At 46.8% G+C, this 21,935-nt stretch overlaps 2 protein-coding genes across 2 annotated transcripts; both read right to left on the reverse strand.

Annotated features, from left to right (window-relative positions):
• Positions 1 to 602: 602 nt before the first annotated feature.
• On the reverse strand, positions 603 to 15,420 carry rif1 (replication timing regulatory factor 1). Its single transcript, XM_068329607.1, has 36 exons — positions 15,231 to 15,420; positions 14,724 to 14,772; positions 14,136 to 14,268; positions 13,960 to 14,038; positions 13,785 to 13,881; positions 13,559 to 13,689; positions 13,384 to 13,478; positions 13,097 to 13,286; positions 12,889 to 12,981; positions 12,517 to 12,655; positions 11,817 to 11,968; positions 11,537 to 11,636; positions 11,273 to 11,452; positions 11,086 to 11,196; positions 10,908 to 10,970; positions 10,374 to 10,474; positions 10,179 to 10,265; positions 10,027 to 10,100; positions 9,761 to 9,941; positions 8,627 to 8,734; positions 8,395 to 8,544; positions 8,204 to 8,303; positions 7,836 to 8,125; positions 7,545 to 7,747; positions 7,356 to 7,449; positions 7,137 to 7,268; positions 6,864 to 7,006; positions 6,686 to 6,775; positions 6,546 to 6,600; positions 3,517 to 6,357; positions 3,275 to 3,403; positions 3,074 to 3,160; positions 2,324 to 2,439; positions 2,053 to 2,200; positions 1,842 to 1,965; positions 603 to 1,533 (listed from the first exon to the last, which is right to left on the reverse strand). Exons 3-36 carry the CDS (start codon positions 14,249 to 14,251, stop codon positions 1,253 to 1,255), a joined length of 7,080 nt encoding a protein of 2,359 aa, XP_068185708.1. The 5' UTR covers positions 14,252 to 14,268; positions 14,724 to 14,772; positions 15,231 to 15,420; the 3' UTR covers positions 603 to 1,252.
• A 946-nt stretch (positions 15,421 to 16,366) lies between these two features.
• On the reverse strand, positions 16,367 to 20,864 carry tnfaip6 (tumor necrosis factor, alpha-induced protein 6). Its single transcript, XM_068329513.1, has 6 exons — positions 20,702 to 20,864; positions 19,828 to 19,965; positions 18,764 to 18,925; positions 16,943 to 17,171; positions 16,690 to 16,730; positions 16,367 to 16,608 (listed from the first exon to the last, which is right to left on the reverse strand). The coding sequence occupies exons 1-6, from the start codon at positions 20,802 to 20,804 to the stop codon at positions 16,496 to 16,498; spliced, it is 786 nt and encodes a 261-aa protein (XP_068185614.1). The 5' UTR covers positions 20,805 to 20,864; the 3' UTR covers positions 16,367 to 16,495.
• Positions 20,865 to 21,935: the final 1,071 nt, after the last annotated feature.

The raw sequence follows: 21,935 nt of genomic DNA on the forward strand, positions 1-21,935 counted from the left end.
TGTTGACATCCTAATCTACTGATATTATTTATTTTGCAGGTTTTCTGTTGACTATATAGAAACTACTTTTTATCTACATTTCAGAAGCCATTCATTTACAAATATATAGTTATAATCATTTGTTTCTGACGTACTGTCATTATTCTCTGTATAAAAACTAAATTTGGTTTTTCAAAAAGTCTTTTTTCAAACTTGAGTCTTTGAAAAAGAGGGGGTCGTCTTATATTCGGGCCAATACGGTAATTAATCAGTTTGATTACATTAGAAGCTGAATCGTGGAGTTCCTTCTGACGTTCTCTCTCCACTAATTGTCATTATTATTTGATTGACTTGTTCACCCATTTATATAGAAATGATCAGTTTCTCCTACGTTGAATGCACTGATTGTAAGTCGCTATTTTTCTAAATAAACCTCATCAGTGCAGTCACTGGAAACAAATTTTATTTATTAAAAAGAATTTTACATTCTAAAATAATTTCTTCTACAGGTGTTATTTTATAAACAAAAGCTTGTTCATTGTTGATGTCTGCATTAGACATATCATTGTGGATGATTTATTATTAGACTACAGCCATCTTGTGGTCATTCATGATTATCCAACAAAGGCTCGACACAAACAATCATTTCATTTATTGAAGCATTTAAAACCACAAATAAGACTTGAGTGCAGACATCTACAATGTGTATGACTTTCAAAATATGACATCTGAGTGAAAAGAAGAAAAAAAAGGTTTGTAAATCAGGAAATCCTACAAAATATACAAAAAAAACAGATGTAAACAGTTAAAAAACAGGCACATGGAGGAAAGAAGTGTTGAAAGTTGATGTACAAAACTGGAAGATGTGCTCAGCATTGAGAGAAGTTATTTTTCTTCCATGTAAACCAGTAATAGTCTTTTATTACAGTCCACAGAAGACAGTAGAGAAGAAAAAGTCAGGTTTACAACTAATAAAATAGTTTTCTGCATTTGGCACAACTCATGAGTGACTGAGTTTCCCTTTGAATATTTCATGGAATCACATATTCAGCCCACTGAAGCTAGAGAAGAAGAAATAATTCCCTCCAAATAGAATCAGGTCAAAAAACATACGGCGACACGCTGCCAAGTCTTTCTAAATTTAAAAACCATAAAATCCTCCTTTGTAAAATCCGTTCATTTTGGCCCCACAAATTCCATGTGACCTTAAAAAAAACTCTTGTGTTTCCACTCCACTAAATGGGTGTCCTCATCTGATCCAGCAGACGTCTCCTCAGGGTTTGTTGTCTGTCTGGCGGAGGCGGGTCTGCAGCTCGACGACCACGCTCCTCATCATGTCTCCCAGCTGATCGTGTATCTGGACGAGCTGCTGAGGGGAACAGCATCTCAGTTGCAGCGGCGTCACCCTGCAGCCCAGGGCCTCCACCTCCGACACCAGTCCTTCAGCTTGGCTTTGAGATCTCTGCTCTGTGGTTGAATGGTCAGCGGTCTGATTCCCAGAGCTGTCCTCCGGCCTCCCGCCTGCAGGAACGAGCTCATCCACCAGCTCTGTTGCTGCAGACACAAAGATGACGCCGGTTTAAGTCCGTCTCTTGATAACAGGATCAATACCAGTTTTGTACTCACGCCGTAAATAGTTAACTTAGCATAAAGACTAGAAATCGCAGGACAGCACACTTTTCCTTGGGTAAAGCAAACAGATAGAATTCTTGTCAAGTCATAGATGTGTTTGGGATCATCTCTCGTCTCCATAAAATACCTCTTTGGAACAAAAAGTGTGCGTTTGCCCATAAAGCTTGTGATACAGGTACTTAAAAGAGCACAGACTACAGTAGAATAAAGTTTAAAGTCTTCACACACACCCAGAGTCTCCACTGAGGCCTTGTCCCCATCCTGATTTGGAGCAGCAGTGGTCTCCTCCAGCTCAGAGGTCATCAGCTCCATTTCATCAAAGCTCTTCAGCTCATCTCCACCGCGTCCTTTACGCTGAAGTTTCACGACAAAAAAAATTTATTTCCCTTTATCATCTTACATCAAATCTACGATTCACGCAGCTCTCCTTCCCCAGCGTACCAGTTCAAAGATCCTAAGGGCCTTCTTCACATTGGAGACCTTTGGCGAGCGAATCGGGAGAGTCTTGACTTCATTGCAGGTGAGAGCGCTGAGGTCGCCGACCGTTTTAACGTTTCTGGCTCGAACCAGCTGCCCAAAACCCCGAGACCTACGAGGACACACAAACGTGGAGACAAACCCATCCTTCCAGCTTTAGAGATTTTTTTTTTTTAAAAAGTTAAAAGTGTTTGAGAAAAAACTCGTCGGGACGTGAACCACGTCCTTGACTCACCACATGTTGGAGGATATGTGTGGCAGCACCGCTTCAACGGGCGTCGAGCAGCCGACCAATGCAGGATAGATACAGTCTCTGGAGACGGGCCGCGGCTCTTGGCTCATTTCTGAAATCTGAAAAACGAGGGTTGCAGCTCCCATTAGGACTAATATCCTCTGACGCAACTAAAAATCACTTCACATTTGAGAAAACACTTTTAAAATCCTCCTGAATCATGTGTGGTGAAAGGGGATGAATCCGAAAACAACTGTAAAGCAACTCCTGAGCGCTACTAAGGTTCTCAGCCAACAGCTCATTGTTCTAAAAGGTTCCAGCATGTCAAAGTGGGACGAGCACCAAACCGGAAAATAAAACATTCATGAGAAAATGCTGTTGAGTAAGGTAGATTTAACGATATATGCGACATACTGCTTCTCTAAATGGTTTATCTGGTTTTTTTCACTTAGTCTGAGACCGTGACCGGGTTCCCTCAGTTCTGCATTTTAGTCCAGGTTCTCCAGCCGCTTTTAAGTACAGCTAATTTAATGCATTTAAGGCTGAAGACCCTAAAGCTCCACCGCCGTCACAACACCAGCAGCCACAGAGCGACACATTTACATTTACCTAAGAGGGCCATGGAAGCTGAACCAGAGCTACAGAGAGAAGACTCTCATACTTCCTGGTGTGAAATGACCATTGAGGGGTTTTTCTTTTGGCTACAGCTGCAGTCGGGACAGAGTGTCATTGCTTTTGCGTCGGTTTGCGTACCAGGCATTTCTTGGAGCTCTTGTAACCTGGACTGTGTAGATTTCTGGGGCTCAGGACCAGCAGGCCCTTTGTTGGAGTAGTGACATACTAGAAGTACCAAAGGAAGGGGGAGGTAGGGGTCATGTTAGATCAGATCAGATTAAAAACGCTAACGTGGATCATGGATACAGCAGCTAAGAACAACACTGGTCTCATCTATACCTTAGGCTGTGGTATACTGCTAATTTTGGATCTTCTTGGGGAGCTAGTTCTGATAGCAGGACTGCGGCGATCAATGTCGTCTGCAGTCTCCTGCTGTTGGATTGGGTCAGCAAAAGACACGCGTCTGGACTGTAGAGAATGAAATGAAAGAGTTGCTTTCAACCACACAGCTAATATAAGTTCAGAAAGTCATGGTAGAACTCAGTCAAACGGCACAGATTGACCAACAGTTGGCGACCTACCTTGATATGAGGCGACGAAGCCTCTTCGTCCAGAGATCTCTTCTGGCCCTTCTTGAGAATGCTGGTTGATGGGGAGGCTAAAGGAGACCAGGTTCCTTTGGTTCTGCCAGCGCTGGGGCTCTGGCCAACATCCAACCCCATCAAAGCCTCCAGGTCCTTCTGTCTGGCTGGAGAACCCTGGACAGTCTCTTTGCCCGTTGACTCGCTCAAAGCATCAACCAAGTCTGCGCAGTCGTCCTTTCTTTGTGTGGTTCCCGATTCTTCTCCCCGACGCTCCACAGTCTGCGAAACGGTGACATCATCAGCCGCCTCTATGAGCTCATGTCCTCCTTTGACAGTGGGAAGCTGAACTTCCTGTCTTGAACAATCTTTCGTTCCATCTAGACTTTCCATCCGGTCTTGTCCAAAAGAGATATCATGTCCTTCCACCCTGTTCTCCACTGGAACGACGGGATCTTCCTGGCGGGTCGGGTCATCGGCTTGTTTTTCTGTTACCATTTCATCGGCGGAGAACGTGGACGAGGTGTCGGAGCCCGACGAGACCTGCATCTTCTCAGCTAAAGTCGAATGTGGGTCTACAAGCGACGTGTCCGCGGCCGACAGGTTTTCAGCGACAACTTCCACCGAGTCAACAATTTCAGCATCTTCTAAACCCCCAGTGCCACATTCCTGTCCAGAAGTGCGATCAGTGCTCAAGTCCTGTTCGTCTTCGCGAGGTGACGCAACGACAGACGTGCTCTCGTTTGTGATGTCTGTGTCCATTTCCTGTTCAGCTTCAGTCCCACCAGGTGAGGTGTTCTGTTGCTCCTCAGTGCTTTCAGTCTTCTGGGGTGATTCACCCGGCAAATCTTCAGTTTTCTGTGAACTATCCAAATCTGTTACTTCTCCACTTTCTGCGTGTGCCCCCACCATGTGGTCGTCTACGAGGTCGTCTTTAGATTCGAGCTTGACAGGACTTTTAAGGGGCGCTCGAAGTTTCCTGCCTCTCTTTTTTGGCACAGGGGTACTTTCTCTGGGCTCCGATGACTCGGACTCAGAAGGCTCTCCATTTGCCACTAACAACTGATAGGATGTTCGTCTCTTGTATTTGCCCCTGCCTTGGGACGAGGCAGTTCCTGCATTACCGACTGACTGAGAATTCTCTGGAGTTGAGAGCGCGTTAGGCTGCATCTCTTGTACTTTACTTCTTCTGGTTCTACCGCCAATTGAAGTCTCTCCTTGACTGCCAGCCGGCTGCGAACTGGACCTGCTCTGCCTTCGTGGCGAGTCCTTACTTTCACCTTTACCCTCAGACTCCGCCGCCTCAGATGTCGTCTTGCTTCTTCTTGATCTACGAAGTGTCTGGCTGTCGGATGAAGATGTGATCTCTTGGGAGTTCTCTTGAGAGAGATTGTCACCTTCTCTGGTCTCGTCGTTGACCTCGGACTCCTTCCCCAACTCGTTCATTGGACCAGCGTCATCTTGGGACTTGTCATTAAGTGGAGGAGTGTTTGTCTGGGTGTCTCTATCCTGGGGGGTCTTTTTGTTAAGCTCCAACTCTTGGGACTGGCTACTAGGAGGAGAAGTGATGATTTGAGAACCTTCTGTTGTCTTATCCTTGTTGGTCTGTTCCACAAGCCCCAGCTCTCGTGCAGCTATTTGACTCGATTCCTTAACAGCAAAACCTTTATTCTTTATTCCGTCCTTTGTCGTTAATGGGGACTTGCGCGGCCGACCTACCCGACCCTTCGGCTGGGTCTCAAGATCAGACTGTGAGTCTGACTGAACGTCAGCTTGGATGGACTCCCTGGTGCCTCTTCGCCTCTGTTCTGGCTTGTCTAGAAAGTCTTCTGAATTGCTAAACAGTTTAATCTTCTTGTGAACGCGACCTTGCGAGTTGGTTTGGCTCGACTCCCTGTCCCTGCGAGCTCTTGTCCGTAACCTGCCACTGTCCTCGCTGGCAGCCTGCTTACTTCTTGTTTTTGGTCCGCTGTGACTTGAATTTGGAGAATCAGCTTTAGGTTCCTCTGCAGAATGTCTCCTTTTGAGCTTCTTGTGTTGGTTCTGTCGTTCCTCGGGGTCCTCTCCAGGCAGAAGAGGTCTGACTCTGGGGCGTCCAGAACGTCTGGGTTCACCCGAAGAATTCTGATTCACAGAAGATTGCGAATCATTCATAAGTTGTTCAGAGTCCTCCTCCTGGCTGGATGGGTTCAGTTCCTCTAATGACGACATTTTTGTATCGTCTTTCTCCACTTCAGTCTGGGTGTCTGGGATAGCATCGTCATCCACCGTCACATCGCTGGACATTCTGTCTGTCAACCTTACCGGCTCGCATTTCTTCTCGAAATCATTTGGCCTCAGAGGGGATTCTGGGGTTTCTTTCCCCGAGTGTTCAGACTCTATTTCTCTTGTGGACTGCGCGTCCTGAGAGTTGGAATCTGTGGATGTTTGGGAAGCAAGAGAGGAAGCGGTTTTGCTTGTGCTAGGGAGATCTTGGCTATTGGAGGTCTTCATGAGAGGACCTGTGAACTTGGATGCAATGCTGGGGCTGGTGGACTTTCCTTCATTATACTTCTCCAGCGTGATAAAGGACTGACGGCGACTGTTGGGTTTCTGGGGCGTCCCTGATGTTAAATCTGGAGACACAGAACTTGTGCCTTCTTTTGACTCCATGTCTGTATCTTCCGCTTGAGTGTTATTCTTTGTGTCGTCCTCCACAGAAACATCCACAGAGTCGAGGTCCATCGCTTCATAATCTGGGTTCTCTGTGATGTTCTTTACTGCTTTTGGACCGGCATGGCCTTGAGTCTCTTCTGCTGGAACATCAGCGCCTTCCTCCCTTTGCGCATCTTCCTGAGGAACCTGGGGGGGAAAAAATTGCAGATAATTCAATCTGTCTGGAAAATATGGAGGTTTTTCTACCCAACCCAGGGAAGAACAGGAGCTCCTAAAGCTCCAGAGTGAGGATTAGATTAACCAACATGTGAGGATTAATCTACAAATGATGATGATATTGGTGATGAGGAGATGGGTCACATCATCGTTATTACCTCGGCAGGAGCCTCTTCAGAAACCGTGTCAGCTTGTTCATTTGGCGGATTCTCCCTGCAGATAAAACGGTTTGCTATAAAAATGTATTTCTACAATGAGAGCAACTTCACGTGGATTCTGGTAACGGCTCTGAACTTACAGAGTGTCTGCTTGGCTCTGCGTGTATTGTGTGAACACTGTTGTATCCAGAGAGGCGTCCAGGTTGTTGTACATAGCGGGGATGTCGACTCTGTACCAAAGAAAACATCAGATGTTTGAAAAAAAGGTTCTGACATCACTGTTCATCTTTTATTCAAACGAGAGAGGAAAAACCTGACCTTTTCGTTCTTTTCACCTCCTTCTGGTGCTCCGTCAGGACTCGCTCCTTCGTCTCAGGAGGAATGAAGACAAAGTCGATGGAGGCCTCTTCCTCCAAAGCCTCTCTGCGAGGAGGCTTGGGAGACCCAAAGTCCAGCTTTGTCTGACGAAGGAGACACAACGGAAACATCATTCCATGATGAAGCAAAGGAGTCGTCGTTTAAAAGCTCGGCTAGCCCTTCTTCTTGTGATGATTTTAATATTGCCAGACTAAACTAACGGCCTAAACTTACAGATACCGTTTTGGAGGTCCTCGTGGAGCTGTTGTCCTTCATGTCAGCAGTTTTTCTCAGCAGCGAATTCCTCTTCCCCACGGATGAAACCGGCATCCCACTGAGCTTCGTCTCCAGCTGGGAACTCTCGCTCTGAACGTACAGCAGCCACAGATCACAATGAAAACCGGTGAAAGAAGCTGCAAAATTAGAAAAAGAGGCCCGTTCATGCCGACTCACTGAATACTGCTCGCTGAGCTCATCGGGAACACCGACGACCTCGAAACCGGGAAGGATGATCGGCGTCTTCTGCTTCACTTGGCTCAAAATAGGTCTGGAAGAAGAAAACATCCGTCAAAATGAAGACGTACGTTTCACCTTTTTGGCACAAACGTGTGGATGCATGAAACAGGACACAAAGAGCGTCACCTGATCTCGTCAGGATAGGTGAGGCTGACGGAGTTGGCGAAGGTGGAGTTCCAGAACTGGGCGGCTGAGGTGCGGAGCTGCTTGTTCTTGTGAGGAAACAACACGCAAAGCAGAGGAGAGAGCGACGCCAGGAGTTCGTCATCGTACGCCAAAGCAGAGCGGGTCTGCAGGCTGCCCAGAAGCTCCACCAGGAACTTCTCCAACTGCAGACGGCAGGGGGAGAAAAGCCAAGTTAGCATGTAAAATGCTAAATATACTTAAAACCAATGCACCCATTTGACAGGGACCCACCTTTCCCAGAAGCTGGGAGGTGAGTTTCTGAGGTTCACTGTCTGCTAGTTTGGAGAAGAGAGCGATCGGCTGAATGAGAGACACCAGAGCTTCTTTGATGGTGTTGGCAAGAGCGAAGTTGGTGAAGAGAGCAGAGAGGATGAAGATCAGGGCCAGTCCCGGTGCCTCGGAGGAGGCCTCAGGGTCCCCCAGGTAAACCTGAAGGCATCGCACCAGCAGGTTCTGGAAGGTGGACAGATTCCCCAGGACTTTATTCCTCTTCTTCATCCAGTTCACCGGAGTGTGAGGAGCTGGAAGAAACAAGGGTGGGGTAGAAGTTAATTCTCCATTAAGTTCAGGGTGGAGGCTGAAACAACGTCAACTCTTACACTTCAGCTTCTGCTGAAACTGAGGCGAGTACGGCGAGAAGTCCACACACTCGATCATGACCTGGAGGATACTGGTGACCACGTTTAATGTTGATGGAATCTGGAAGAACAGACAAGCAGGGTTTACTTCACGGTAGAAAATAAATCTCTGTTTAGATGACATGCTGGATCTCATCTTCTCCTCCACTCACCTTCAGCGCCTCCACGTCTACAGCTGCTGCCATCTTCACACAGAACTCCTCACAGCAGACGTTCTCCTCCGCCGTGACCACCAGTGAGGAGCAGCGAGCGAACACTTTGTACAGCTTGGACCACGTGGACAGCATCGACTTCTGGGTCGCCTAAACGACGACACACCGGTTGGTGTGAGGACGGGTTTTTGGTCTGAGACAGGCGGTTAAAGTACAACAAAGTCGGACAGACCTGCTGCAGGGGGGTTCCATGCAGAAGGTGCGTGATGGGGAACAACAGGGCTGAGTGCATGGCACCGAAGTTGTGCTCCAGAGCGTCGCCTTGGTTGACTTCATTTGACTGTAAAGGAGGATCGAAAGGACGGATCGAGTCATATGTTGACCTGCGCCAAACATTTGATGGTGCCACGATGTGCAGTGGTTCCTCTACGTACGAATGTCTCTACTTACGAAATTCTCTACTTACGAAACGCCTCAACAGGAAAATATTGCCTCTAGTTACGAAAGAAATTTAGAGTTACGGTAAAAACACAGTATGGGTTGATACTCTCAGCTCCCACAGGTTCCTGAACGCAACATTCTCATATCTGCTCTGGCATTGGCTGTTACCTAGCATCCTGGCATCCCATTGGCTAAGAGGGACCTCTGTGTAGAGCTAGATAGGTGTCTATGCAGCGTCCTCGACCCATGAGGTGTTCTGATAGTTTTACGTAAATATATTAACTTTTATAGACACCAAGAAAGTGATGGAGAAAAGAGTTTTTTTGTCCGTACAAACAAAGCAAGAGATCATAGAAAAAGGGATGCGTTTGGTTGATCTCACCAAAGAATATGGCTGTAATGCATCTACAATCACCACGTTATTAAAACAAAAGGAAGTTTAAGGAGTTTAAGGCATCGCGTGGGTGGTTGGAGAAGTTCAGAAGGAGGACTGGACTCACTCTGTTGTTCATGGTGGGGCAAGAGGGCATGAACCAAAGAGGGCAAAAAACAATGAGGACAGCAGTTAAAAGGTAAATGACCATCATTATTATTCTTTACTCTATTCTTTGTTTTTTACGTTATGCACAACTCTCATTTATTGTGTAATAATCTAATAGTAACATGTATTTGTTACATGTTTTGATGCATTTTTATGCTTTATAAAACCTTTGTCGGAATTTTTGGGAGCTTGGAACAGATTAGGGCATTTGGATGGGAAACTCGTCTCTACTTACGACATTTCTTCCAGAGCCGATTCATTTCGTAGGCAGAGGTACCGCTGTACCAGTAATGCTACACGTGAGATGTGTTCTGATTAATCAGTGTAAAACAAAAGCTCGCCGCCGTGGCGTTTGTGGCGACCAGATCCTCTCGTTCCTCCTACCTGAGTGATGGTGTCGGTCAGCTGGCTGACCACCAAGCTCCACATCCTGAACAGCTGCTCCTTGTTCTGCACAGACCCGGCGCTGCGTCCGATGGCCGCCAGCACCGCCTCCCCGAAAGCCAGAGGGGAGGTGGGACCGGACAACCCACATCCCACCAGCATCTGGAGGCACTGAAAAAACCTGGCGAGGGAACGGCGTCGAGAAAAAAATAAACATCAGTAAATAAAGGGACACCTCCTGCAGGTGGGGAGGCGTTTGGACCAACCTCTCGTCCTCCGTGTAGGTGGAGAGCATGCTGCTGTCGAAGAGGAGGAGGATGAGGAACAGCGCCGGCGTCCCCTGAGGAAGCAGATAGAAGCCATGTTTAACCCAAACGTCTCAGTGAACAGAGTGAACGTGTCGAAGCAGAACACTCACATTCAACACGTCCATCTTGCCTACTTGATAAGAGGCAGAGCCGAGGACTCTGTGGGGAAGGCCTTTGACCGTGGCCTCGAACAGGATCTGAAGTGAAGAATTTAACATTCAGACAGGCTGAGATAATAAAATCAAAATAAATACAATGAAAACAAGTTCAAATCTTTGTTGCTGGAGGTCTCCGGTCCGTCTTACCAGGACTTTGTGTGCAGGCAGGTCCTCAGAGGCGACGATGTTCTGCAGATCCCGGAGCATCAACGTCAGGACTTCACACCCGTGACGATCTTTCTTACTGCCTGCTGAAAGGGAGATCCGTCTCAAGTCCACCATGCAACACACTCTTAATGTCTAACGGTGTCTCCAGGGATGGATTTCTAAATGATGGGGTCATCATCGGGGGCAGACGCCCCCTCAGTGTTTGGTTTTTTTTCTCTTCATGGCTTTGGAAGATGCTCAGACTTAAACTGATGACAGTGAGAGTGGGTCAGGCTGGAGGACAGGGTGAGGTTCTCGTCAGTCCTCTCCGGCGACGAGCCCAGACCCAATCGGGCTGATCTATGTGGCGCTACGAGGCGGGGACCAGAACTGTTAGGGCCCGCCGTGCTGAGCAGCGGCCACAATGACAGAAATATCCCTCCAAAGACAGACAATTATGGTATGGTCGAACTCAGAGAAGGTTGATATCAACCAATCAACTTAATTCAGCCTCGACGTCCTGCAACCACTCACCTGACTCTATGGTCAGGCTGACAAAGCGGACCAGACTCGTCCAAATGGTCTCCAAAAGAGCTTCTGCAGGAGGAGCAGACGACACGGAACGTTCAGGGTCGACATGCATTTACTGAGTTTTTAACACGTCACAGAGCCAACGGTAAGATGTCCGTCTTCAGAAAGCAGCCGTTATCACCTGGAGCATCTTTGCCAACGTTGATGAATGCGTCTTTGAGGCTGCAGGTGAGCGTAGCGGCGTGTTTCGTGAAAGAGGAGGCGCCAGTGAGCAGCGGGTGGTTCAAGGGCTCTGGAAAGAAGAGAACGTTTCGCTCGCGTAAACGGAACAAACAGACTGGATCTTCGCTCGGCTCCGACTCTCTCACCGAGACTCAGAATCAGTTTGTCCTTCGCCGTCGCCGTGGTGACAACCTCTGGTCCCAGGAAAAAGTGCAGCAGCATCTCCAGGCCCAGCAGCTGGACGGACGGGAAGGTGGACGGGTTGTGGACACTGGAGTTCAGGCTCAGCCGAGAGCTGCTGGCCGGGCTGCTGAAGCCCGGCGTGCCTGCGTTAGCGGCGAGAAAAAAAAAATTATATAATTCAAGAGCAGTTTTAGCGGCTCATTTAGCGTGAGGCGGGGCAGGCGTACCGGGCGCGATGGCACCGTTCTGACTGATGGCTCTAGAGGGAGTGCTCAAGACGGAGGAAGAGTCAGATCCGATGGTGTGCTGGAGCAGGGGTAAGGCAACCTGGAGAGAGGAACACACATATCCTCGCATCACATGCAGGATCCACGGAGATCAAAATCCCCACCCCTTAAAGGTACATTTCACTTCGCAAGTCAGCGAAGAAGACGAGGATGGGGAAACAGAACAACATGACTTCATGCCGCTTCTATGGAAGCCACACGTTTTTAAAACGTTTCTAACCTGATCGAAATGAGACGACAGGTTGGGCCCCAGTTTGACCACCAGGTTCCACCACACCTCCACCTTGGTGAGCAGCAGCGCCTCCGTCCGGACGTGGATGGACATGAGCGGCTGCATGAGGAGCCTCATGCGTTTGCTGCTGCACAGGATGTCTGCAGGAGAAGGGCACACATTAGACTCCACCGCTCCACGCGGCTCGCTACACGGTGCCGCATCGTTTTGCACACACGGAAAAAAAAAATTGCATCAACACGGCAGCGTTTTCGAAAATATCTCCGTCCACGCGTAACCGCATAATCAACACGTTCATAAGCGTTCTCGGAGTGAGCAGAACTCTGAGAATGACAGGAGAAAGGGCAGGGAGGCGTGGAAAGTCACGCCGTTCCTCCTGGAGGAGGACGACCTCCAGGAGGAACGGCCCGTCTCGGTCTGACCCAGAACTGGCGTCGGTGATGAACGTTGAATGAATGAATAAATAAACAAATAAACTTTATGACTCATAAAAAAAAAAACAAGCGAACAAATATCCAACTGTCAAGCACGTTTATCAAGGCGTCTTGGGCGTGGAGCAAAAAGTCGCGTTTTCGTCTTGGTTATCTGCGTTGTCGTGTGGATGAAAGGCGTAACCGCAACAAAAAAATAAATAAAATCGCATTTTCAAAAAGATTCGACTACGTGTGGACAGGGATAAGGGCCGCACCCAGATTGAGGGCGAAGTTATCAATGAGACTCTTCCAGGCAATGAAGGCGATCTTCTTGATCGATGGAGAGGAGCTGCGGAAGCCGAGTTCCTCCAGCTGCAGCAGGGAGTTGATGAAGGGGCCTCCTCTGTGCAGCAGCTGTGAAGGAAATAGATTTAAATCTGCGTTAAGAGTCACGATGATGACGCCAAGACTTCATAAAACAATAAAAATACGTTCTCACACCGCACTGCCTTATCGATCAATCAAATTTATCTACAGTACCTTAAAGCAGAAGAAATTTAATGTCCTTGCTTTGGAAGCGTTCAACTAGCATTGAGCACCTTCATCAAACACGTGTGTTCAATTCACCGATCATCCGATAACTTTACCTTCCCCAGAAGTTTCACAAATAAGGGCCAAAGTTTCAGGACGTTTGATTCATTCTTGGACATAAAAAGCTTCTGGAGCTCTGGAACCAGTTTCTGAGGAGGAGCAGAGCCAAGTTAACAAATTTGTTCAATGATAATCAAATAATTGACCAGCTAACACTCGACTCGCAGAGTAAATACTGCTGCGTCGTGAGGCTGAGATCCTCACCGTGGACATCAAGGGCTCGATGATGGCGGCCACCTGCGCCTGTTTCTCCAGGAGGAGGGGCATGCCCAACTCCATGGCCGCCGCAGCCCGGAGACGCACCTTGGACGCCGAGTGGACCACCAGCGGGATGATGAGCTTTGCCCACCTCACCGCTCCATCGCCCATCTGGTCGGGGACCTGCTCCAACAACCTGAGAGGAACAGCACCAGGAGTGAGCAGGTGTCGTCAGCACGCTGCATTCAGCGCTTTCCAGCAGCTCCACGTCGCTCAGGTGGGAAAGACGCTACCTGATGATTACATTCAGGGATTCATGCTCCATCACCACAGACTGGATGTCCCCTCTGCTCCATACGTTCTCCAGCGTTCCCAGTATAGACGTCACCTGAGTGAAGGAGCACGGATTAAAACACAGAGAAATATTACAGGACAGTTTCTTCTCTCCAAATCTTTGCTGATGCTCACTTTTTTGGCAACGACCTCTGGAGGGAAGTTCTGTTTAGAGATGACCCACAATGCTCTGGTGCATGTGTTCTTATCTGTGGACTTCACCACCAGGGAGCAAAGCGCCGACAGGATCTCCAAGGCAAAGGTTTCTTCAAAGTAAAGAGGAAGAGGAGGAGGAGATGGTTCACACTCAGCAGCAAAGATGCTAATCTAAAGTCCCATCAAGACATTTATGTGATCATACCAGGCAATCCAGAGACGACCCGGGAGTGGTACACGCAAAACCCTAAAGCTTGGAGAGCAGCTTGGCTCAGCTCGGCGCTGGGACTGGTGATATGAGCCTGAAGCGGCGGGAGACGGGGACAGTTATTACAAGAGACGAAGAGGCCCACCGAGCTTTAAAGACGTGCGACACTCACCAAGGTGGCTTTCCCCAAACGAGGAAAGTACTTCTCCACCGCAGGGAGCAGCTGCCGGCCTTCTTCTCCACTGAGGCGACTGGAGAGGAAAACAGATCAGCTCGCTGCTCGTAGTCTAAATCAGGAATACGTGACGTCCTCAGACGCATCCAGGAGGACGAGCGCCGTGGACTCACCTGGCAATGGTAAGGTAGGCATCCGTCAACTCAGATTGTCCAGCAGCGCTGTCCTCCAGACACTCGAGCAGGGCGAGGAGGCTGGAGCTGCTGTGGGTCGCCGCCGTCGCCATCATTATCACCTCCTCAAGGCCTTAAGGAAGACGAAAGAGGAGAAAGGGAGCACAGAAGACATGAGGAGGAAGCTGAATCACGTGGATTCCAATTTTTCTCACTGAGATGATGAGTTCAAGGGTCGACATAGATGATGATGTCACCATGACAACAAATCCAGATAGAGCTTTTCTAGGTTTCTCTGAATCCTGCATGGGTGTACGGATGTGCATCAAAAAATATAAACATGCCGTGAAAACGTAAAAGATCTCTACGTAGCAGACGGCCGCGTTCCATCATGAAGCTGAAGCCTCTGCACATCTTTGTAATGATATGGGAAATAGTTTTAAAGTTGAGCAACAAACACTGAAAACAGTCCGAACAGAAGATTCATGCATATCAATGACGTGATAGTCACATTTCATACGTCAAACAAAAATCAGTATGGATCAATAATCCTGATTGGGGTGAGAACAGATGAAGGACATACTCTACCTCAGTGAGATTTAAGGAGGGCTGCGTTCACCATCCACAGAGTCCTGACCTGTGACCGGGGGCAGCAGAGGACACGGGTTAGGACTGTGGACACATGTTCACGGCATCACAGCTCAACATGACCGTTAGCAACGTCCTGCCGCCCCGAGGTTCTCCTGCCAAAAATACCCCGAGAAAACATCGGAGATGTCCCCGCCGGAGGACGAAACACGGCCCTGGAGCACCGGTCACAAACACCCCGACAGGACAGGACGCAGCCCGCTAACGTTCACTAGCTTCACCCAAGTTAGCACCGCTAGCAGGCTGCGGCTAGCCGAGGCTGCGCCGCTCCCGACTCCTCCGTGACCCCGTCCCGTTCCTCGATTTACCTGCCGTCGGTCCACGGTCCACTCTCAGTCCACGGCAAACAGATAAACAACACAGGAAAACAAATGTCTACCCCCACACCGCGCACACTAAACAACACGCAGCGTCCCCGTCCCCCCCCCGGCCGCCCTGACGGCTCACCTCGGAGTTCAGGACCCAAGTCTAGAGCGGTAACGGCAGGGAGACACCATCCGGCCCGGAACGCACCGAACGACCCGCGTCCCGCCGCACCGACCGGCCTCTGCGGTCCGTTCGAACGGTCAGTAGCTCAGCCGCCCCGGTCCGCGAAGCTTTCCACGTCCTGTACTGATACCCCGCGAAACCGCTGGCGCCAAACTACTACGCCGACGTACAAAATTACCTTTGACCCTGCTACGTCATCATCAGCCCCGCCTATTTGACCAAATTAGGAAAAGGAGTTCTGCTCTGGTTTTGTTGAGTAAATCACATGAAGAAAGGAAAATATAAAACATTACAGAAGACATTGAAAATAATATACTAATGGAAAAAAACGTTAATGGTTTAATGGAGGTTGATGTCAGGAAAAGTTAAAAAATGAAACTTTATTTAGATTTCAATAACTGTGATGAATGAATGAATGAATGAATGAACTTGGTGCTGCATATAATTTTGTTCAATTCATCACATTATTCATTATCTACAGTCCAACAGTTAAAAAAAATTCTCTGGCATCATAGAATTTTTTTAAATCACAGATTAACATGTTGAAGCACTTTTAGAACAGAGTAAATTAAAAAATACACAAAGTAGTTCATGTTGAAGCTGATCAACTTTGTTATTTCATTGTAAATGTAGTCTTTTGAATTTGGGGTCCCTAAAAAGTTGGGTAGGGTTCATGTTTAGCATTTTGTGTTCCATCAGCTTTTCTGTCATCAACGCAAAGGAAATTCTGTCCCATTTTTTTGCTTAATGACAACTTAGGTTGGACATTCTGAGATCTTCATGTTCGTGTTTGATGCTTCAAAAGTTTCCATACATATAAAAAGAGGGTCAGACCCCCCCCCCCCCCAATCTAGGACCTTGACTCTGGGGCGGTCTGTTGTTTTTTACAACTCGCTTCAAAGTGGTGATGTATTGTAATTGTCAGCGTTCATGTGTTCATCCGTTCGTGCAGTGGCCAGTAGGTCAAACCCAATGCAGTGTGAGAATCTCTGATAATATATTTGGAATAAGCAGGAACAAGATTTATGATTTATGCAGTCATTCTCATTACAGGTGAAAGTGTTTATTTTTCCAGAACAATGTCACACCCAACAACACAATTTAACCACTATTTATTTGACTAAATATTTAGTTATACAGACATATATATTACAGTACATGGGATACAGAACAACAAATAGTATAATAGTAAACATAAATACAGCCAGAGGATGACATGTGTGTTAAACGCCGAGCCAGCGTTTAGGCAGTGATGAATTAAAGGCGGTGTACTGTAACTTGAAGCCTCCGGCGGTGACCGAAGCATCAGAGAGGAACTTTAGTGTCATCACGTTTCCTGTAAAGCAAAGCGTTTGAGTGAGACAACAGCAGAACATTGTTTCCTTGTTTATCATGAAATATAATGAGGTCATCTCACCTGTGCTGACGATGTCATCAGGTAAAAAATCACCACAGAATCTGTGAAGAAGGAAAAAAAAAAGGCCTCAACTCAAGTTTATTGAAAAGAAGCGTGAAGAACCGAGGTCCCAGCGTTATCTCAGCTTCATCTCTTTCATGCAATGCTTTCTAGCCTCTTTTATTGTCAATATAAAACCGAACAATTTGAAATTTGATGATAATTCTATTCATGTTTTTAAACATTACATGGCGGACTTTCAAAAGACCCTCACCTCCCGACAAAGCCCGAGACGTCGTCGTAGCTGTCGTACACCTCCAGGTAGTCTGCCAGACACGCCGTGTCCTCCTCCACGTCAAACTTGTGGAAATGCAGGCGAACCCTCTGGCCCAGGCGCACACGGATGTGCCAGGAGCAGATCTGCTCATCCTGATACTCATCAGGGAAGCCAGGGGACTGGATGAGCCTCTTCTGTTCCGTGAGCACCCCACCACACTCCTTAGCTGTCACACACATGGAGGGGTATGTCAATGTGAGTTAAATCCAGTGTTATACTCACATGTTAGGACCTTCTACCCCATAACTTGACTCTAAAACTCCGATTTGGTGCCAGATGTCCAATATCTATGACATTTCTCATCCGTCTGGGTCCATCTGATGGTTACGTCTCAAACTGGTGAACACAAATGCAGATTCTGGATCACTTGTTTCAGAGTCCAACAAAACAACATGGGGACTATGAACACATCAGTAAATATTGGTTCCATATTGATGTCAGAGGAGGAGGAGTGAACCTTCTGACCTCCCTCCTCTGATCTGAGTTTCTCATCCTGAAACTGGTGACAACACTTCTCCACCAGCGAAGCAGTCGTCACAGCTTCATCTGTTTCTGCATCAACTAATAAACTTATTGAATCGACAGAAACGATGCAGTCACATCTTTTCCAGCAGAGGGCACTAACAACAAAATAGTGACTTCGAATGTAGTCCAAATAAGGAGCATTTTGAAAGTACTGTAATTGCATTCAGAGATTGTTGGGTAATATTTATTAACCAATTAATGTGATCACTACAGTATTGGTTTATGATCTTCGATCATATTCCTGTTGACAGATTTGACATAAACTGCATTTATGTCACCTATTGGCCCCAAGATGTTTGTATTTAAGTTGGTCTTTATTTATGGGCACTGGGAGTTTCTGAACTCTTTGGAGGAAAAATTGATCACTGCATTGATTTTTAAACCTCACCAGTGTCACATTCAATATTCTGGGGTTTTCATTTTTAGAATAATGCTTTTAAACATTTATGATTTCAGGCATATTCACTACGGCCGCCCTGCGCGTTAGCCGTCTTTCAGTCACTCCTGTGGTGTCTTATCTGGACTTTATCTGATAACTCCCAGGGTGGGCCTGAGATTGTGGGTTTCCAGCCATGATCCTGTCCTGGAGGTCTCACCTCACATGGCATCATCCTGAGTCAGTCTGTGAAACCTCAGGCTAAAAAGTCTGAGGTTTGCCCCCCAGCTGGACTCATGACTCAGTCAGTCCTTACTTTAAAGAACAGAATCCTCTCAGCCATTCAAATCTTTTACTTTAGTGAAGGAGTTGCTTCAAATTCTGCATTTAAAAGTTTTTTTCTGAAGATATTTTGAAACATTTGGGTGTATCAGCAATAGAATCAATAGATTTAACCTCGGGATAAATAACTGGTTGTTCAGAAAACACTGGTCTAGCATAGAAGTGAAACTGAAACTGTTAAAGGTTGTTTCATGAACTGAAGACAGAGAAGGTGGCGATATTAGAAACGAGGCATGTGGATTCAATGATGTCATTGTATTTGTCAGTTTGGTGAATTCTTATCTCTTATTTCTTGATAACATCTGGACGCCTGTAAAATAGCAGGCATGGAAATATCTGGCCGTCCAACTACTAAAGCGTCGTCACCAGTTAGGTTCTACCTGTGTTTGCTGGTTGGGCAGGTAGAACTCCAAAGTTCTTAGAAGATGCGCGGACACTTCAGTCCTCCATAAAACTATTGATTAGTACAATTTCACATACTACCATTTACCTCCATGTGTACAACATGTACTCACACTTTGCGTTGTAGCAGTATACATCCCACCGCTCGCTTTTGTTCAGTCTGTATCCGTAGTCAACGATGCCAACCTTCCCGTGACCACACCTGGAGCCGGGCTTGTTGATGGGGTAGCCCACTCGAGCTCTATCGAACCATCCAGCCGAGCACACGTGGAGACCTGAACGAGAGGAAAAATATTTTTACCGACGATGAACCTTCGAAGAACATCAGGAAGTCATGCAATTTTTTTGAGGGGGGGGCAGGGCATCCATATAACCTTTTGGATGTTCAGAAGAACACGAAACATTCATTTATCTCAGGCCTTGTCAGCACATCAAACATTTAAGTAATTAATAACGTGACACTGCTGTGCCTTGTGCGTAAATTGCACAGATGGCTGAGATGCATATGCAAATAATATAATACATATTTTCTTCATTAATGATGCATTACTCCAACTATCCTTATCCCATCGTTTTTCAAAGTTGGGAACTCACTATAATTCTATCCATAAGTCACACGCTCAGAAAATGTGGGACAATTTAAGTCAAAGGTTCTTAGAATTTTGCTGTAATAAAAATCTCCTGAAAGGAAAATTATTAACAGATGTGGGACAAATTGAAGGGGGGTGGAGGGGGGGCGGTGATGGCCTAATCTGTAACAGTTAAGGGGTCCCTTGGATCCATCCGAGCTAAGTTTAGAGTTACAATCAGCAGACTGCTAAGAGAACAGACCAGATAACAGAGAGACCTCCTCCAAGGACTGCTGTGGGGATTCTCACAGGGAGAAGGACCTTAACGCTCACGCCAGTGGCTGGATTCAGTCTTTGTGCCAAAGTAAGCGATGCACCGGAGATGGCGTTAACAGTCTTTTTACAATAGTCCTCAGGCGGATTAGTCTTTACAACAGCAGAGCACTCGCTGCTTCTTAGTGACCTTTACCCCGTGAGCCTCTTTCCTTGCATGTTGAAAGCATTCCAGTGGTTTGTGAGCTCTATCACAGCTGTTATGATGAGTTATGATCCATGCAGGAGCTCTACATGTGCATCATGGATGGCTTTGGGTGTATGCTGTCGCTGACCTATCTGACGAGCGGCCTCCAGCTGCGAGTAAGTGGCAATGCTCCCTCCTTCGTATTTGCAGACGGCTAGGGCTTCTCTGTACGTCAGCTTGTACCTCCCGTGACGTGATTCCCGATGGTAAACTCCTGCAGCTTGCTCTGTTGGAGAGATAACATAAAGAAGACGCTGCCGGAGTTTACAACTGATGAGAGGCATGGTTAAAGGATTTGTTTAAACAGTTCCACCGCGTTCCAGCTGGGGAAGCTTAAATTGAGCTAAACATAAAGGGAAAACTAAGGCTAACTGTGTGACATGTTTATCCATTTTGGATGCTCACCAACAATCACTTAGTGACTCAAAGGGGAGCGAGTGATAGTTGAAGATCCCCTGCTGAGCCCCTTCTGGATTTAGACATGTGTGACTGCAAAACTAGAAGCAGGAGTCCCACAGAAATGAGCCTGGTGTTGACCGAGAGTCTGTGCACTTCAAATATAGCAGAGGTGGTGTGCAGGTGATTCAGGTGAGAAATCCTGATCTGTTTCTGCAAACTAGAACCATGCTAAGAGAGCTACTGCTAAGCCTTCGAGGGAAATGCTCCTTCCTTTCTCCTGCTGTAAGGTAGAAATATGGATTTTACATCTCACGCTAAAACAATAAATAAAATGATTCTGTAATGGAATGGAGAAAAAACAACCACCGAAAAGTCTTGCTAAACATCTGAAGTACACTGACATTTGTGATGTCACTGGTTAATAAAGATAAAATACTAACAACTGAAGTCACATGACAAATATCAACATGTTAGCAGTCTTCCGTTTAGGCTTTAAACACATTCAGCACCGACATTCTTCCCGAGCTACAAACGATGACAACAGCAAGTAAAGAGTTATTTACCCAACCATATTGAATTATGAAAAATTCCATTCTTGTAGCCCCACGGCTGCGCCTCCTTCAGAAGGACGCAGACTGTGAGCAGGAGAGAGAGGAGGTGCATCATGCTGCCGTCTGTCCAGATCTGTGCAGGAGGTCTGAGCTCTGGCCTGATCTGCTGCCTTTTTATAGGGAGGACTGACTGCTGCTGCCAGCCAACACGGCTCTTACTCAACCACCGACTGTTTAAATACTGGTCTTCACAGTCAAACCGGTGATACAGCCTAAACTCTTAAGATATGAAAGTCTAATCATTCTTACTGTTGGGGAGTTGTGAACCACAAAGTACTATCAGGAACAGTCTCTTCTAATTAAATTAATCCCTCATCCAAATTCCATCTAGAAATGCCACCAGAATAATTGCCTTTTCTGTTCATGCAAACGAAGAATGAGATCCATCTGACCTCACAGAGCGACAGCGGTGTTCTACGCTTCCAATGTTAAAGTGCAAAAAGAGTAAAAAAAAAAAAAGCCTCATCCTGTAAAGTTAAAGAAATAAAAAATAATGCCTGACTTTCCTTTGCATCCGGACTCTCTTCTCTGTCATTAGGAGTTCTTCTTCCTTACATCTGCGACTCATCAACCAAATTTTATTGAAAGCCGTCGGTTAGTTTATGTGAAATAGATAAAGTGGTCACCCAGCATCAATTTTACAATTTTATAGCATCAGCTCACAGCAAAATTGCGTGGAGACAGTTTCCAGAAGAGCAGGATGAGACTGAATCTTTATTCTACTGTACAAAGACCAAACACTCTCTCCATGAGCAAGATCATAGGAACGGTCTTATAACAGGGAGAAGCCTTGAGCAGATCCAAACTCTCCTTTTCTCCTCTGCCTTTACAGGTTGGTTTTATTCGTTATTCTAATAACAAGCTAGAACAACTCCTCCTAGAGGGTCTCCTCCTTATCCTCCCCTTTCAACTTAGGGCCCCTTGACCCCTGGGATCCTGGGATCTCTCACACTCCACTGGCTCAACATATTTTGGACACTGTCCTTGATTACTCCAGAGCTGTACACCACTTTCCACTACAGTTTGTATAGGGTTGGGGTACGGGTCAGGGTATCTAAACACAGACAAGGTGGGGGTATATGCTCCAGAGAATTCCATTGTAGTCTAACATGTTCTAGATTGAGATATATACATCCCCAGGATTTCCTACCTGTATGAGATGAGATAAGATCAGATGTACCTTTAT

Source organism: Antennarius striatus, chromosome 12, assembly GCF_040054535.1.
Source record: "Antennarius striatus isolate MH-2024 chromosome 12, ASM4005453v1, whole genome shotgun sequence".
Classification (NCBI taxonomy): Eukaryota; Metazoa; Chordata; class Actinopteri; order Lophiiformes; family Antennariidae; genus Antennarius; species Antennarius striatus.

Excerpts from the sequence above, each read along its gene's own strand:
- rif1 (XM_068329607.1), bottom strand. The coding sequence starts at position 14,251 with ATGATGGCGACGGCGGCGACCCACAGCAGCTCCAGCCTCCTCGCCCTG. Across the intron at positions 13,690-13,784 it reads GGTCGTCTCTGGATTGCCTG|AAACCTTTGCCTTGGAGATC; the intron begins GTATGATCACAT and ends TTTACTTTGAAG. Across the intron at positions 6,776-6,863 it reads GAGGTGAAAAGAACGAAAAG|AGTCGACATCCCCGCTATGT; the intron begins GTCAGGTTTTTC and ends TCTTTGGTACAG.
- tnfaip6 (XM_068329513.1), bottom strand. The coding sequence starts at position 20,804 with ATGATGCACCTCCTCTCTCTCCTGCTCACAGTCTGCGTCCTTCTGAAG. Across the intron at positions 16,731-16,942 it reads GTCTCGGGCTTTGTCGGGAG|ATTCTGTGGTGATTTTTTAC; the intron begins GTGAGGGTCTTT and ends CCTTCTTCACAG. Across the intron at positions 16,609-16,689 it reads TGATGACATCGTCAGCACAG|GAAACGTGATGACACTAAAG; the intron begins GTGAGATGACCT and ends TTTGCTTTACAG.